General features: G+C 43.8%; 1 protein-coding gene across 10 annotated transcripts in view; it reads right to left on the bottom strand.

Annotated features, from left to right (window-relative positions):
* Positions 1-10,971, bottom strand: part of Unc13b (unc-13 homolog B) — a 215,142-nt gene extending 204,171 nt beyond the window's left edge. For 9 of the 10 annotated variants that reach the window (XM_087550942.1, XM_087550947.1, XM_087550943.1 and 6 more), the window contains exon 1: positions 10,641-10,971. In XM_087550942.1, the coding sequence (XP_087407068.1) occupies positions 10,641-10,662 (22 nt within the window). In that variant the 5' untranslated portion in view covers positions 10,663-10,971. 10 annotated transcript variants of the gene reach the window in all.
* Positions 10,972-18,767: the final 7,796 nt, after the last annotated feature.

Genomic DNA, 18,767 nt, shown 5'->3' with positions numbered 1-18,767 from the left:
AAGAATATTTGAAAAAGAAAAAAAAGTCAAGAGGCTGGAAAGCAGGTTGGAACACTGAAGTCCGTATGACATGCTACCTCACTCTTGAACTTCCAGCACCCAACTCCTCCTTGCTCTTAAATTTAGCAGTGTATGGGGGGCAGGGCGCGCTCTTCAACAGTATAGTCACTGGTAGGTATCTGGGCTCCTGTAAACAACCCTAATGAAACCACAAAAACATGAAAGTAGAAAGAAGGCTATGGGAATTAGCCGGAGCAGGAGAAGGATAGGAGAGGATAAATGGGGCTTGGTATGATAGAAACAAGAACCCTGGGATCCCTGACGGAAGGAGGGAGCCAACGCCTGAAAGTTGTCCTCAGACCTACACACACACACACACACACACACACACACACACACACACACACACCATGATTAGCATCTGCATACTCACACACATAAAACACTTTTTTTTTAAAGTTTAGATCGGATTGGGGTAGAACTTGATAAAACATGCAGCAGCACTGTGTGAGTTTCTGGGTTCAATGTACAGAATCATATAAATAAATAAATAAATAAATAAATAAATAAATAAATAAATAAATAAATAAGTGGGTGAGTGAGAGAGAGAGAGTGAGTGAGTGAGTGAGTGAGTGAGTAAGTGAGTATTCAGATCCTCAACTATAATTCCAGTACTCTTGAGGCTGAAGCAGACAAGTGAAAATCCTGGATGATACTGGGCAACACGGTGAGAGAGGGAAAAACCTTACTGTCAACCTAAATCACTCCTGTTATAACTTGACTATCTTCAGTCACTTGCACACTTCATCCAATCTACACTGTCACCAGGGTAATAAATACATTCAAAAAACCATGGTATGGCCACACAGTGAGATACTTACATGCACTAAGTGAAGCATCTGGCCAATGCCTCCCAAAATTAGAGGGGTTTTCTGTATAATCCAGAAGAAAGGGGGTTGGAGATTCAGCTTAATAACAGAGCACTTAGCCTAGCAAGTGTAAGGAACTGGGTTCAACCTTCAGCACTGAAAACATCACAAGACAAGCTTCTGAAAGGCAGTACAGTAATTTCCTTACTACAGGGCAATGTACATTGTTTTACTTATCCTAGCTCAGATTTGATAGTCCTAACTGCAGCCTTTCAATTTTATGAAGAGAACTTCATCTTTTTAAATGTTTATTTTAGGGCTGGAGAGATGGCTCAGTAGTTAAGAGCACTGACTGCTCTTCCAGAGGTCCTGAGTTCAAATCCCAGCAACCACATGGTGGCTCACAACCATCTGTAATGGGATCTGATGCCCTCTTCTGGTGTGTCTGAAGACAGCTACAGTGTACTCATATACAAAATAAATAAATAAATAAATAAATAAATAAATAAATAAATAAATCTTTAAATGTTTATTTTACTTTTTATTTTATTTATTACTGGTGTGTATGTGTGCGAAGCATACACATGGAAGGGGACAGCTTTGGGACCCAGTTCTGTTTCTACCACAGGTTCCAGGCAGGGATCAACTGCAGAAGCATGGTCATCAGGCTTGTACAGCAGGCACTTTTACTCTCTGAGGCATCTCCAAGGTCCTAGCTTTTGTTCTGAGGTAGGATCTTGCTGTGTCCTTTAGGCAGTCCTTGGTCTTCCTGCCTTTGTCTCTTGGCATTAACTACCACACTCAGCTAGGGACACATTTTTAAAACCCAGGTAGAATCTATGGCCTCTTATCTAATATAAATTTGTATCATAAGCAAGCACTGAGATGGTGCTCAACAAATATTTACAAATGATTCACAGCTCAAACTTTAAACAAACTCATAGCAAAGTATGAAACACACAGCACAGATGGAGAGGACTTAAGAATTCAACAAGTATAAGATTCTTTAGGTTTGGAAGGCATCTTACACACATCTTTGCCTAAGAACCAAAATCTTAGTCAAGCCACACTTTTAGAAACTAAGAAATTAAGCCAAAGTTGTGACACACACACCTAGAATCCCAATATTTGAAAACTGGAGGCAGGAGATCAGGACTTTTGGACTAGCCTCAAGAACATGATATTATCACAAAACAAGCAAACAAACCAACCTAAGAAATTAGAGAATGTACTGCTTACACAGAGTTTATGACACAAGTCATATTAGAGGAAGTTGTCCTTTCCTCCTTCACTGCTGCCTGGTGCCTGGGAAGGACGAGGCACAATCAACTTCCTGGAGCCTTAGTTAAGTAAAAGGAATCCAGTAACAACTTTGTTTGCAAGAACAGGGATGAGGCTGGGGATTTAGCTCAGTGGTAGAGCACTTACCTAGGAAGCGCAAGGCCCTGGGTTCGGTCCCCAGCTCCGAAAAAAAAGAACCAAAAAAAAAAAAAAAAAAAAAAAGAACAGGGATTACCAGAATCCCAATGTGATGGAAATACACAGGAAATTAGATGATGTAGATAACTAGAACATACAGGGAAAATAAGAGAAATGTTTTGTCAATCTATCCTTAGGCCTAGAAACATTAAGATCATTTATACTAGCCAGAGTGGCTGGAAAACAAAAATGTATCTTTGGGCCTATAAATACTTGAGGCATCAAAGTTAACCTTCTACAAGTTTCCCATCTAGACCCTTAGGTTAACTGGATGACTAATTAGTGACAATAAATCATAAGCTATTTAAGGGGAAGTCACAACACAAATCAACTCTGTGCATTTAACATTACTAGAAACATTGCTTTGTTTTACTTTAAAAATGGAAGCAGTACATAAGCAACACAGGGAAAAAATGTACTTCAAGGATGACCCCAGGAACATTCGAAAACAAGCAGGAACTTTGTCATTGAGTTACAACCAACCCCAACGTTTAAAAGCATTTATTTATCTATTTTGTGTATTTGAGACAGAGCTAATACAGATGCTCCATAGGGCACATGTTGCCCATTTTAAAATCATAGACTGAAGAGATGGCTCAGTGGTGCTTACTGCAGAGGACAGGGGTTTAGTTCCCAGCACTACATGGTGGCTCACAACAACCTTAACTCCAGTTCCAGGGGTCTGATGTGCTCATCTGGTCTCCTCGAGCTGCACACATATAACGTAATATCTCATGTAGGCACATATACATACATGTAAAAATAATAAATCTTTTTAAATAATTTTTAAAACAGAAAAGAATATGTAAAAGAAGTCAAACTTAGAAGAGTCCATTTTTTAAATTTTATTATATTTGTTTTCATGGCAGGGGGACATGGGTGAGGGGGGTGAGGTACACATGCCACAGTGCACATGTGGAGGTTAGAGTTCAACCTGCAGAGTCCATTCTCAGCATCCATCATGCTTGATGGCGTGTGCTTCTACCCACTGACCAACCCATCTTGCCAGTCCTCTCTGGTCCTTTTGATAAGCATAAAGTACTACCTGCTCATGAAAGGCTTGCCTCTAGTAGAAGATGCTCATCTAAGCACTGAGCCATTTCACTTCCTATTGGATCCACTTGAGTATAACTATTACACCAAGAAAACCTGCAACCAGCAAAACACACAGGAGATCCGTGTGAAATTCTGACTGCAGAGCTACAAAACCTAACAAAAGTGCCACACGCTGTAGCTCTGTGATAAGAAAATTTAAAATCCTAAATATCCACCAGTATTTAAACTGTTTAAAGTAAGAACATGCATAGTGGAATGCTCTCGGGACACTTAGAAGATCAGGTAAGCCGGATGTGGCAGCATCTGCCTATAAGTCTACCTATCAACAGGATCCCCACAAGGCCAACCCAGTCTACATAGGAGAATTTCAGGCCAGCCAGGACTACATAGCGACCTGTGTCAAAAAATTATTTATATTCATGACTCACATAGGCTAAAAAGAAAACAACTTAAAAAGGAATTAACTGGGGTTGGGGATTTGGCTCAGTGGCAGAGCGCTTGCCTAGGAAGCGCAAGGCCCTGGGTTCGGTCCCCAGCTCCGAAAAAAAGAACCAAAAAAAAGGAATTAACTTTTAAAAGATGAGAGACAATATTGGCTGAAGACGTAGCTTAGTGGTAGAGATCTTACCTAGCATGCATGAGGCCCCATATTCAAATATGGAATACTGTGTACATTAAATTATATATATATAACCTATATATCCATATGGAGCTGCCATAATGACACCACTTGAGAGGCAGAAGCAGGACGATCACTCTTAGATAGAAAGCAAGTGTGAAGTGTACCTGAGCTAAACAATACCATCTATATATGCCTATATGTGAGATGTATTCACATTATGAAAATTTCTAGACTATTGAGAAAGCAGAAAACAGTAATTATTACTAAGAAGTGAAAATAAAGACTGACAAAAAAAAGAATAACAAGAAAGCATTCTCCTTTCACTTCACGTTCAACTGTCTGAAATTCTTTACCATGCACGCTAATTATCTTGTAAAAAAACGGAACAGTGGGGGCTGGGGATTTAGCTCAGTGGTAGAGCGCTTACCTAGGAAGCGCAAGGCCCTGGGTTCGGTCCCCAGCTCCGGAAAAAAAAAAGAACCAAAAAAAAAAAAAAAAAAAAAAACCGGAACAGTGTTTCAGGTGCAGCTCAGAGGCACAGCACATGCTTAACAGGTGCTGGGCCTTGGGTTCAGTTCTCAACATACACACAAAGGCAACGAATTAAAAATGAAATGACTTTTAGTGGTAGTGGAAAAACCATAAAGATTTTTATTCTCCCTACACTTTTCTGCATCATCTCAAAATTTGATAATTATTAACATATTAGCATTTATTACTTCCTTACTTTCAGGGACCGATTGCGGGCTGCAGTGCTGGGGACTGAATTCAGGGTTTCCTTATGGTTATACACACGACGAATATATTACTTTTTAAATTTTCAAGACTCTTTTTAAAGGGGTCTCGTTGTGGAGCACAGGCTAGCCTTGAACTCACAGTGATCCTCCTGCCTCAGCCTCCAGGATATTGGAGTTACAGGCATGTGCCACTACTATCATCTTCTTTTTCTTGTTGAAGCAGGTTTTCATGTAGTTCAGGCCAGCACTGAATTACTGATCCTCCTTTACCCACCTCCAAATGCTAGGACTATAGATGTATGCCACCACGGCCTCTGCCAAGTGAAAGGTGGTCATTTAAGAACCAAATTGGGATCGGGATCCAGTTATTGAAATGCTGTTAATCAATAATGAAAATTACAAAGAAGAATAAAAAGCCCAATTCTCAAAATGCTTGTAACATACAAGCAGTTAGTCATGAAGACCAAGACAATGAAAGCTAGAAAGTTCTGATTTGGGTTCCTGTGGTTGCTCTTACATAGATCTGACAACAATACAAACAAAATAGCATCATCACTTTGAGTAAACTTGTATCAAAGCATATTAAAGAAATACAGAATTTGTGTGGTTTGTTTTTAAGACATGATCTCTCGGGGCTGGGTATTTAGCTCAGTGGTAGAGCGCTTACCTAGGAAGTGCAAGGCCCTGGGTTCGGTCCCCAGCTCCGAAAAAAAAGAACCAAAAAAAATAAAAAAAAAGACATGATCTCTCTACAAAGCCCAGAGCCCTGGAACTCACTATGTAGACCAGGCTGGCTTTGAACTCACAGAGATCTGCACAAATCTAAGAGAACTCTTTGTTGTTGCTTTGGGGTTTTTTTTGCTTTTTCAAGACAGGGTCTCTCTGTGTAGCCCTAGCTGTCCTGGAACTAACTCAGTCTGTAGACTAGGCTGCCCTCAGAGATCCTCCCAAGTGCTGAATTAAAAGCAAGATATGCACCATCACTGCCCAGCTAGACTTCCATTTTTTTTTTTTTTTTTTTTGGTTCTTTTTTTCGGAGCTGGGGACCGAACCCAGGGCCTTGCGCTTCCTAGGTAAGCGCTCTAACCGCTGAGCTAAATCCCCAGCCCCTAGACTTCCATTTTTAAGAAGCCATTATGTTGCCTGGTGCCTTGCCTTGATCTTTTTGTCTCTTCTCAAGTGATAGAATTACAGAAATGAGCCACCACCAGATAAAATCCTGTAATTTAAACCACTTATCCCAGTTCTATCCTTTTATTGACAATGTGATATAGAAAAACTTTTAAACATTTTCATTATTATGACCCTTCCCCTTAAATCTACTCAGAATTAAACTTCCCATGTTCTCCCAGTGGTTTCAATACTGTCTAGTAGTCTAACCAATCTCCTCTTCAATAATAATGATAACACCCTCAATCTAGTTGTTTCTTTTTTAAGATTTATTTTTATTTTTTGTGTATCAGTGTCTGTCCTCATGTATGTCTGTGCATCACATGAATACCTGGAGCCCGCAGAGGCCAGGAAAGGGCACTAGAACCCCTGGTACTGGAGTTACAGACAGTTGTAAGCTGCCATGTGGATGCTGAAAATTGAACTCTGGTCCTTTACAAGAGCACTTGATACTCTTAACCACCGAGTCATCTCTCCAGCTTCTCAATTGAATTTTTCAATGTGACTCTTACAAGGGACTATTCCGATTCAAGACAAATCCAGTTTGATCTGACCATTGTTGTCTCCTCTGTCCAGGTCACCTTAAATGTAACAATGCTAGACCAAGGGCAGTGTATATGACTCACTGCCAAATTAGTGCCACTGTCCAGACAAGTTACCTAAAGACTGAAAGAGAAGAAGGTCACTGAGGAAGTTTTCAACAACAGAGGTAGACTTTAAACTGTGAAAGGAAGGATATATTTTAGACAAATAGAAAATATAAGTCCTTGAGTGGATACAAGCTCAAAGCAAAGCAGATACAAGAATGAACCAAGTTAGTGTTAAAGAGCAATGTGTCATCTCTCTAGAGATAGTATGGCAGTTGACAGCACACACTGTTGTGCTTACAGAGGACCTGAGACCCAGGGTGTCTCACCCTCCTGTAACTCAAGCTCCGGGGCATCTGTTGCTTTTGGACTCTGGGAGCACATGTATTTACAGGTGAACGCAGGTCTGTCTTACACACAGACATGAACATATACACATAACTGAAAATAAATCTTTGTGGCTGGACAGTAGTGGTGCATGCCTTGCCTTTAATCCCAGACAAGCAGACAGATCTGAGTTAGAGGTCAGCCTGGTCTACAGAGTTGCAGAACAGCCAGGGCTATACAGAGAAACCCTGTGTCTAAAAAACAAACAAATGAACAAACAAACAAATCCTTAATAAATCCTAAATAAATACTTAGAGTATGTATGTATGTATGTATGAATGAATGTATGAATGAATGTATGAATGAATGAATGAATGAATGTATGAATGAAAGAAAAAGGAGAGCTGGGGCCAGCCTGGCTTAGTATATGCAAAGGCACTTGCTGCCAAGGATTAACAACCAGATTTCCAGCTCCAGAACCCACAGGTGAAATGGAAAGAACTGAGGCCAGCTGGTTGTCCTCTAACCTCTACAAAAGCTATGAGTCTATACACTAAATAAATAATTTGAGGGACTGAGGAGATAGCCCATCAGTTAAGAGCACTGGCTACCCTTCCGAAGGACCAGGGTCTGATTCCCAGTATCCACCCAATGATTTACAGCCATCTGTAACTCCAGGAAATCCAAGGCCTCTTCTGGTCTCTGAGGGCATCAGGCACAATGTGGTTCACAAACATACAGGCAGGTGAAACATCCATACGCACGTTAACATAATAAAATGCTAGAAAGAAGCATCTGAGTGAGCACAGTGGAGTCAAGATACTGAGAGCCTTTAACCTGGGGAAATAAGGCATGATTGATAGTTACAGCATTGAAATAAACTCTAGAAGATTTGAGGGTTCTTAAAACCAACTTGGCTAGCCTTAGGGGTTAAAGGCTGGAGCACCAGGAGTTCAAGGGTATGTGAGACTGCCTCAGATAGAGAGATGCATGGATGGATGGACAGACAGATGGATTGACAAAGTTAAAGGCAAAACAAAAAAGAAACACAATTTACCAACTTATATATCAAGTTAACTACTGTTTGAACTTAAAACATCATGAAAAAGATTTTTCTTTCTTTCTTTCTTTTTCATTTATTTTTTTCTGTGTAGCTTTGGCTGTCCTGAAACTTGCTATGTAGACCAAGGTAGCCTCAAACTCAGAGATCTGATTGCCTGGGCCTTCCAAGTGCTGTCAGTAAAGGCATCATATCAGGCTGAAAAGGTTTCTAATCCAATTGCACTCCAAGATGAATTGAAGTTGAGTTATTAAACAGTATCACTAAATAGACTGCTTTCTGGCTATGAATAGCATCCTAATCCCAGCTAGAGGCGGTGGTGGCACACATCTGTAATTCCAGACTTACTTGTGGAGTTGTTTTGGTTTTGTTTGCTTATTTTGAGACAATGTCTCACTATGTAGCAATGGCTTGCCTGGAGCTCATTATGTAGACCAGGCTGTCCTGAAACTCAGAGACCTGCTTGCCTCTGCCTTTGCCTCTACCTCTGCCTCCCAAATTCTGGAATTAAATGTGTGTACGACCAGGTATGGCGAATCCCAGTCTTTAGGAAACTAAGGCAGGACAATCACCACCAGTTCAAGACCAGCCTGAGCTACATAATGAGTTATGGGCTATTAATGGACTACAAAAGAGACATTATCTCAAACAAAGAAAAAAACAACAACAACAAAAAAAAACCAGAACATCAACAAAACAAATTCCAGCTGTTAAAATATAATACAAGGAATGCCTCTGTAGAAGATTTAGCTTTTGCCAGGTGTAATATCTCACACGGGCAATCCACTGACTCAAATGGCCAAGGCCAGCCTGGGCCACAAAGTGGGTCTCTGCCCACCACCCACCATAAAAGCAAAAAGGAGCTCAGGGTATAGATCAGTGGTTAAGCACATGCTTAATGCCAGGGGCACTGAGTCCAAACCCCAGCAAACAAATGAGAAGCAAACCAGGCATGGAATCACAAACCTGCAATCCCAGAATTGGGGAGGTAGGAGGACCGACTCTAAGATTGAGGCTGGGGAGAGACAGATAGAGAGACAGCAACAGTTTAAATAGCAAAATTTCCAGACGATGAAAGCTGACTGACATTAAAGCAAGTAAGAACAGCCGCGGCTCTTTTTCCAATTAAATACAGATAAATAACTTCTGATTTACTTGTGCTCCTGCCTGAAGAGTCTTTCATAAGGTCTAGCTCTGTCTGGTGTGGCAGCTGAGAATTAATAAACTATCCAAGAGGCATTTCCAATCCCAACCTCTCTCAAATCCTGCTACTTGGCAGCAGGGATCTAAAGGAATAAATAGACTCCCAGCTGCTGAGAGAAAATGCTTCCCTAAAACCAAAGCAAAATTCTCATTAATGAAAAACCAACCACTAAAAAAGAAAAACTGTATCTCTCATAATCCCCGGAAATAACCAAATCCTATTTGGGGTTAGTTCAGATTTCATGAGACAGAAGACTAGAACAACCCAAAGCAGTTCCATTTGCCAGCAGCTGAGGGAAACACTGCCATCAGAGAGACCACAAACAACAATGCTTCTAATCTGTACAGCCAAAAGAAACACGAACTCTTAGCTAGTCAGGAAAAGGTGACAGGAAAAGCCTGGGAAGGCTCTAGTGGATAGCTACACTCTCACAATCAAACCACTTTATCTCATCTCATTCAACAGATATGAAATGGCTTGTAATTTGAATTTCCCCCAAGATCAAATTCAATCAGTAAAACAAGCCCTACTTTTTTTTTTTTCTGACCAGTTAATCTCTCTAAAAATCACAGTTCTTACATTCATTCAAAATGTCTACGGAGTTTGGCACTCAGAATACTACTAAAAAAAAAAAAAAAAAAAAAAAAGTAACAACATAGTCTCTACTCGTTTAGAGCTAAGCCCAGGGCCCTGGACCTCATATGACTTAAACTCCAAAGCTCTAGTTTTATAAAAAGCTTCCTGTAATCCCAGTACTCAGGAGGTGTAGCGGTTAGATCAGAACTTCCTAACCAGCCTGAGCCACACAATGAGTTGCAAACCAGCCTAGCCTACATAACAAGACTGTTGTTACCAAAACCAACCGCACATAAACACATCCCTTCCTGGATGGCCCAAGTGTCCTCAGAGAAAGGGACAGAAGCTAAAATAAAATAAACCATATCTCCACGTTCTACTCCCAAGGGAGAGAAGCCAACACCCCCTCCCGTCCCCGTTCTTCAAAGTGGTATGCAAGAATAATTTTAGCCTAGACACAGGCGGAGGTTCCGGAAAGGAGCCAGGGACGAGACAGACAATAGTAAGATGCAAAGCAAGAAATAAACTAGAAGGGATGTGACAGCTGTACCACTAACACGGTCAGAGTAATAGAAAGCGGCTCCTCGGGAGCCAACTAGTTTCACAGTGCGGGGAGAAGAATAGGAGGCTGTCCGCTGTAGACAGGCGCCAACCTCTGGAGGTCCCCTCAAGAATCCAGTCTCATCGGACCCTTTTCACTGTTTAATAGCGTCTGGCAAGCCCGACAACAACACTGTCTCACGGCTGCCGGAATGGACAGATAACAGTCCACTGCAGAAGGGGGGGTCAGGAAAGAGCGGGGTAAACTCGTCGAACGTGCAGAAGTGACTATGAACATATTCTACCCCCAGGGCAGGCACGGGGAGCGAAGTTCCGGAGAAGCGCCGCCGGGACACTACCACAAGTGTCCCGACAGGCGTGGGAGCCGCGGGTTCCGCCGGCCGCGCACTCACCACGCACGCAGAGCAGCGACATGGCTGAGGCGCGGACCAGCCTCCGCCGCACCTCAGCCGCGCGCGGAGCCGGGCCGCTCCCTCTTTTCTCTCAGCAGGTGCCGCGCCGCCCTCCGCTGTCCGCCTCGCGGGTCCGGCCGCTCCTCATGGTCCCCGTCGCCCGCCGCGTTACCCGCTCCCTCGGAGCCGCCCGGGTTCTCAGGGTCAGAGTGAACGGAGGAAAGAGTTGAGGCTCCGCCGGCAAACTGGGGACTGGGCGCGGCCCCGAGGCGCCATAGCAGCGAAGCCTGAGCGACCAGAACTCCCTCCCCTCACTCGGACTGGGATCCGTGAGAGAGCCTGGGCGGAACCAATCCCCAGGGCTACGCCTCCGGGCCAATCCGCTCGCGCCCAGTCTGCCGACCCCGCCCCTCAGGAGCACGTAGACTTCGAGGTCCCCCTTCATTTTTCTAATAGCCGAGATTGAAGGCAGCTCCGCCCACTGAAAGAGCTTCAAAGCAAGTATGGGAGGGGCTAGCCCTCACCTGTGTGAGGCGAGAGTGGAAACCTTTTGCTCCTCCCACGTGTGTGGAGTTTCCACACAAAAAGCAGATTCTTTTCATTGAAGACTTCGCAATTGATTTCCTTAATGACACCAGGCCTTACAACCGAAGAAGTACTTGCCATAGTAATTACACAAGGTTGCATTCGGGCTATGGCAGCAAATACCCAATTCTTCTCCAGATAGATAGGGGCTAGGGAATCAGGAATCAGGAATTCAAGGCCATCCTTGGCTACATGGTAAATCTAAGGCCAGCCTATGCTACACGAAGCCTTCCCTTCAAAATAAATAAATAAACAAACAAACAAACAAACAAATAAATAAAGTGTCTTTCCAAATGTTAGAGCTATATAAATCTGGAGAAGAGAAAAAAGAGATCTAAAAGACAGCGGGCATTTGGGGCAGCCTGTGATTGACATATTTCACTATTTATCGCGGTTTTTCTTGAGCAAGCAATGAACTGAAAAGAAGTTGAACTTAAATTCTAGTACTGAGTCTAGAAAGAACAAACAGAACTGTTATGAAATCAAGGATCCTTCTAGAGAATGCAGAGGCCAGTCAACGAGAAACTGGCAAGCACTTTGTACCTGGCAAATGATATAAAACAGAGGGAAACAATCTAGTAAAATTGTGAGGTGCACACATTTTAGACCTAAGTAGATTTAGCCAGTGTAATTTCCATTGACATGAACTAAATAACCCCAGAACTTAGTAACTTAAAACAACACTAATTATCTCGAACTTTCTGCAGGCCAAGAATCTAGGCACAACTTAGTTGAGTCCTCCAGTTAGGGTTTCTCAGAAACTCCCAAGTGCCTGCTTGACTGGAGTATCTCAGTTCCAACCTCCCTTCTGCGATTGTTGGCAGAACCCAATCCTTCAGGGCTTGGAATAATAGCCTCAGCTCTTTATTAACTATGGGCAAGCTTCAGTTCCTCATCACATGGGCCTGTCCCACGCAAGTAGCTAGCAGCTCACACATAGTCTGAGGCCAAGCATAACATCAGATGCCTGTAATCTCAGTACTTCGAAGGTGGAGGCAGCAGGATTAGCAGTTCAAGGATAGTGACTTGAGTGGGCTCCTGAGCTATGTCAGACCCTGTCTTTAAAGACAAACAAAAAAAGCAAGATGCTGGAGAAATGGCTCAGCAGTTAAAAGCATTTGCGCTCTTTCATTTGCTTTGGTTTTCAACACACACATGGCAGTTCACAACTGTCTATAACTTCAGTTACAGAGGGTCTGATCTTTCTTTCTTCCTTCCTTCCTTTCTTTCCTTCTTTCTGCCTTCACCAATGTCAGGCATACATATACTATACAAACATACATGCAAGCAAACATTCATACACATGAAATAAAAATAATCTTTTTGGGAGGTTGGGTTTTGAAACAGGGTTCTACTGGGTAGCCCTGGCTGTCCTGGAACTCACTCTGTCAACCAGGCTGGCCTCAGCCTCCTGAGTGCTGGGAATAAAGGTGTGTGCTGCTTTTAAAAAAGTAATCTTTTGGGGTTGGGGATTTAGCTCAGTGGTAGAGCGCTTGCCTAGCAAGCACAAGGCCCTGGGTTCGGTCCCCAGCTCCGAAAAAAAGAAAAAGAAAAAAAAGTAATTTTTTTTTAAAAAAATGGACGATGAGAAAGCAAGGGAGTTTCCTGAGAAGAGTGGACATCATCCTCTTTGCCGTCCGGATTATAAGAGTGACATCAGCTCGTTTTTCAAAGATTTGCTTCATTTCTAGTTATGTGTATGTGTGCATGTATCTGTGGGCAAGTGCCCAGAAGCCAGAAGAATCAGTGCCCCTAGAGATGGAGTTACAGACCCAACATGGATGCAGGGAGCCAAACTTGAGTCCTCTGCAAGAGCAGCATAAGCTCTTAACTGCTGAGTCATCCATTCCTCCAACCCCCCCATCCCACCCTTCTTTTTTTAACATTTATCAAAAGTGAGTCATAGGACTTACAAGATGGCTCAGTGGTAAAGGTGCTTGCTGCCAACACTAGTGACCAGTTTGCTCCCTGGGACCCACAAGGTAGAATGAGAGAACTCTCTCCCTGACTTCCACTTCCATGCATGTATGCACACACACACACAACTAATAATAAAATGTTGCCAGGTGATGGTGACAGCACACACCTTTACCTCCAGCACTTGGGAGGCAGAAGCAAATGGATCTCTGTGAGTCTGAAGCCAGCCTGGGCTACAGAGTGAGTTCCAGGATAGTCAGTGCTACACAGAGAGCCTTGTCTAAAAAAAAAAAAAAGGAAAGGAAATTAAATGAAAAAGAAAGAAAGAAAGAAGAGAAGCCAGGCGGTGATGGTGTACACCTTTAATCCAGGCACTTGGGAGGCAGAGGCAGGTGGATCTCTGTGAGTTCAAGGCCAGCCTGGTCTACAGAGTGAGTTCCATGTTCAGAGTAGCCAGGACTACACAGAGAGACCCTGTCTAGTAAAAAAAAAAAAAAAAAAAAAAAAAAAAACGAACAAAACAACAAAAAGATTGTGCTACCAAGAAAAGAAAAAGAAAACAAAAAGAGAAAAGAAAAAGGTAAAGAAAAAGAAAGAAGTACACAAATGGATGAACACTGCCAGGAGACCAAGCCCTTGGAGGGGCAGTTTAGCTATCTGCTTAATGTGCTGAGTATGGTGGATAGCATATGCCAGTGAGCCAACAGTTCAGGAGACCAAAGCAAGAGAATCAAAGTTTGAGGCCAGCCACTGAACTATATGTATATCAAGGGGGAGGGGAGAGAAAGGGGAAGAAAAGGGGGAGAGGGAGGGAAAGAAGGCAACGTTGAGATTGCATGCCTGCACTCACTTGAGATGATTGTTATACACACCTTTCCCTTGGCCACACTGAGAACGTAACCGTCACACTGGGAGAAAGGACCAACAGGAACCATTTGGTTAGGAAGAAAAGGTGGCCTGGGTGATGAGATGATGCTGGAGTAGCATGCAGCCTGACAGCTTGCACCAGCACCCTAAGTCCTCTTCACCTATTCTCTGCTCCTGCAGTCTCCACTGATACAAGCTAGCTTACTTGGACTTTGGCTGCGTCTTTCCTCTTTTTGTGCTTTCTCGAGCTGTTTCTACCCCGAAGGTGGCTCTAGAGCTAAGCTCTAAACCTTTTGGCTACAAGGAAGCCCTTTCTTTTTTTTTTTTTTTTTTGTTGTTGTTGTTTTTGTTTGTTTTTTTTGAGCTGGGGACCGAACCCAGGGCTTTGCGCTTCCTAGGTAAGCGCTCTACCACTGAGCTAAATCCCCAGCCCCAAGGAAGCCCTTTCTTAAGTTTCCTTCAACTAGCTGCAGGAGGCCAAAATCCATTGTGATGTTCCTACCAGAGAAAGACACTTTTTGTCATAGTCTGCCTGGACCTGCCTGGACTTCACCATGTTAAAAGCCTTCTGTTACCGATCACTGGGCTGGGACGCTCCACCTGGATGAAAACTGAACGTAAAGTTCTTCCAGCGCTGTTTTTCGGCAGCTGTTGTGTCCCTTGGCTTTTGACAGACAGAGAGCAGTAGAACAGTGGCAGTAAAGAGGAGGGAACAACAGATGACACGGGTATTATAGCTCCTTGTGTAGGCCTGAGGACCAGGACCTTACAGTGACAGATGTTACCACTCCATTGTAGGCCTGGGGTGTAAGGGACCCTTAACAAAATTGTTACAGCACTTATGTGGTCCTGGGTGTCAGAATGGCTCAGCTTGTACTAGCACAGCAGCTCCCAGGTCTAGGGCACTAGGGAGTCGCTGGTACCTAATGGCTGCTCATGGTAGTCCCAGGCCTAGGGTCCAGAGATTTGTCTACTCTTGACAGCACTCAATGGTCCTAGCTCCCAAGCTTGGGTGTCTGAGGCCCTGTCTCTAGAAGTTGCTGTTTCTGCCACTGTCATTGCTGTTGTACTGATTGCTGCCACTTGGGTGACCAATGCTTCACCATTGTCACTGCTCTGGTGCCTCTGCCTCTGCCACTGGAAAGAGTACACAGTTCCTCAGCTCTGGTGTGGATGTCAAAACTGGCTGCTCTGCTAATTATCTCTGCCACTCTGCAGTCGCAGGTTGTGTGTGTGTGTAACTGTGTGTGTACACGCACATGTGTATATGGATATGAGTGCATGTGAGCACATGTGTGTGTCTCTGTGTGTACATGTGTATCTGTGTGTCTGCACACATGTGTGAGCAAGCATGTATGTGTGTGTACATGTGTGTCTGTGTATGTGTGTGGGGGCCTGTGTATATATGTGCATGTGTGCATGTCTGTGTGTATGTGCATGCCCGTGTGTGCTTATGTATGTGTGTCTGCATGCATGTGTGAGCGAGCATATATGTATGTGTGCATATGTGTGTCTGTGTGTCTGCAGGAATGTGTGATCAAGCATGTATGTGTGTATGTGCATGTGTGTCTGTGTATGTGAGGGGGCTCTGTATGTACGGGTCTGTGTATATGTGTGCACGTGTGCACATTGTGTGTATGTGCATGCCCGTGTGTGTGTGTGTGTGTGTGTACACCAGCGCATGCCCATGCATGTATACGTGAACATGTATGCATATGGGGAGTGCGTACGTGTGTGTGTGTGTGTCTTTGTATGTGTATAAGTGTGTATGTATCTGTGTGTGCATGAGTGAGTTTGTGCGTGTGAACATGTGAGCATGCATGCATGTGTGTGTACCTGTGTGTGTGTGTACCTGTGTGTGTATACCTGTGTGTGTGTGTGTGTGCTTGTGTCCCTAATTCACTATGTAGATCAGGCAAGTCTGGAAAACTAAGAGATCGGCTTGCCTCTGCCTCCCAGTCCCTGAGAGTTAAGGCATACAACCCCATGATCAGCCTAATCTGTCATCTTCTTTCTTCATATTACCTGGTCCTGGAAGTAGGGGACGGGAGGGCAGAAGGAAAGAAAACATCTGAGTGTCTTAGGTTACAATATCAAGAAGGAGGCACCAGAAGGTGATACCGAGTGGCGTACTTCCATATCTAGCCAATAAATAAAAACAAAAACAAGGGGTAGGGAGAAGGTTCGGCCCTTAAACCTGCTTGCTGACAAGTTTAATGACCTGGGTGTAATCCCTAGAATCACACAGACGGAGAGTAGATGGAGTATACACACACACACACACACACACACACACACACACACACACACACACACACACACATTTTTTGCCTGGGTGGAAACTGTTATAGGGTCCCTAAGATTTATAATAACCAAAAGTCTGATGCAAACTGTTTGAAAAAGTCGTGGCTGGGGCTATAGCCCAGGAGCCAGAGTAAGTGGCCACAAGTCTTTCGTAGGTGTCTGTGGAGTGAATAAGATGGTAGGGGCTAATATAAGGGTAGTCAGTTAGAGACAGAGACCAGCGAGTCACTGGGTCTTACAGACAAACTGAAAACTGGTGAGTTTCTGGTTCACTAAGAAACCCCACCTCAAGGTAACAAGAATGACAGAGAAGGATGTCTGATGTCTTAGTTAGGGGTTGTTTTATGTCACAGTCCCGAGTACAGTCCATCATGGCACGGAAGCCACAGTGCAGAGGCTTGAAGGAGCTGCTACGTCCATAACCTAGAACAGAGAGGGGAAAATGCAAGTGTAGAAGGATTCAGCTCACTTTCTCCACTCTTGTATAGCCCAGGATCCCAAGCCCAAGGAATAGTGTCACCTACATTCAAGATGGGTAGGTGGGATGGCTCAGTGGGTAAAACGGCTTGCTGCCAATCATGATGGTCTGTGTTCAAACCTAGGAACCAGTTAGGAGAAGCTGGCCAAGTCCCACAAATTGTCTTCGTGTAATAATAGAATCTAGAGGGAGATGTGCTTTTGTCTCCTCCTTGAAGGGTTAAACCTGCCAAGCTGGACGGAGACCTGGCTAGAAGAACCGGACAGCAGGTTCACCTTTAGATGTGCTTTCCTTCCCAGCATCCCCTCCTGTTTGAAGTCCCTAAGAGCCACCGTGAGGTTCTTCTGGTTCTGTCTGACCTAGAAAAGCGTAATCATTTCTTTTTCTTCTTCTCTGTCTTTTTCTTTCAACTGGCCAGAATCTAATTAGTCTCCGTGCTTCCTTATGCTTTTTCTTAAGCTCTCCTCTAGGTGGGGCTGTCTGACACCCAGTGGTTTACCTCCTAGCCCATCTTCTCCGCCCTCCCCTGCCGGAGATGCTAGAATCTTTTCTGTTTGCCTTCTGTTAGATATCAGTCCTGGACTGAGCTGCCTATTTAATTTATCAAAGAGGACCTGGCCGCCAGTTTCTCCCTGCGTCCCTCATTCCCCACCTGTTATAGGGCCCTCCTGGCTGGCACGCCCTGCCCAGAACCTGCGCTGCTCTTCTCAATATTATCCGCTTTGGTTACCGGCTCTTTGTAGTTTTGGGTCTCTTGGCTGCTGTACCTAGTTCTTCTCTCTTCCCTCCCCTGCCCCTCCCCCCTCTCCACGTGGCACAGCTCAGTCTGTTCATAACCACTCTGGACCCTCCCAGATGTCTCTGCCTCTGAGTATGCTCTCTCACATGGCTACAATAAACCTCCGCCATATGTAAGAGCAATCATATCTTTTTTCTTTTTCTTTTTTTTTTTTTTTTCGGAGCTGGGGACCGAACCCAGGGCCTTGCGCTTGCTAGGCAAGCACTCTACCACTGAGCCAAATCCCCAACCCCATCTTTTTCCTTTTTATTCCTTTCTTTTCATTCACATTCCCTTGGATTTTCTTTCTTAAACTCTAATAAATTGTACTCGAGCTTTTTCTGTCTTTGAGTCCATTTTTACTTATTTTATTTTCAAGATTTATTTATTTTACGTATGAGTACAGTGTTGCTGTCTTGTCTTTAGACGACGCACCAGAAGAGGGCATCAGATCCCATTACAGATGGTTGTGAGCCACCATGTGGTTGCTGGGAATTGAACTCAGGACCTCTGGAAGAGCAGTCCGTGCTTTTAGCTGCTGAGCCATCACTCCAGCCCCTTGAGTCCATTTTTAATTATTTTATTAATGAAAATGAGGTCCCGAGAAAGGACCCCAGTTTTCTGTTATGGTGAAATGGCTATGCTGGGATTTCCCACCCCCACCCCCCAAGATCTTCAGACACACTTCTTTCCTGTATTTTAATTGGCAGAGAAAATAAATCTGTTCCTGACCCCAGACAGCATCTTTTTGCTCTCGCCTCCATATAAACACTGGGATTACAGGTGTTCACCACTCTACCTAGCTGTACTCTGACCTTTAAAGCACTATCCTTTTCTTTAATATATATGAATAATAATATATGTGATAAATATTGCAGTGTCCACAGAGCAATGGACACTGAGGGGGTTGGATGACGTGGAACTGGAGTTACATTTTTTGAGCTGCCATGTGAGTACTGACAATTGCACCCAGGTCAGTGTTTGGAAAAACGGCCAATGCTCTGAACTGATGAGCCATCTCTCCAGTCCTTCTCATAGAATATTCTCTGAAAGTCTCCTTCTCTCAAGTTCATAGAAATTGGTTTCTTTAAAAACAAACAAAAACACACTGAGGGATGCTGCCCTAGGAGGTTAGGGTGCAGACCAGTTACAAGAGGGAGAGGGGCTGGGAATATACTGTCTTCTCAGGACTAGAGTT

This window comes from Rattus norvegicus, chromosome 5 (assembly GCF_021556685.1).
Source record: "Rattus norvegicus strain SHRSP/BbbUtx chromosome 5, alternate assembly SHRSP_T2T, whole genome shotgun sequence".
NCBI lineage: Eukaryota > Metazoa > Chordata > Mammalia > Rodentia > Muridae > Rattus > Rattus norvegicus.
The sequence above is the reverse complement of the archived record's forward strand: the minus strand, read 5'-3'. Positions and strand labels throughout refer to the sequence as shown.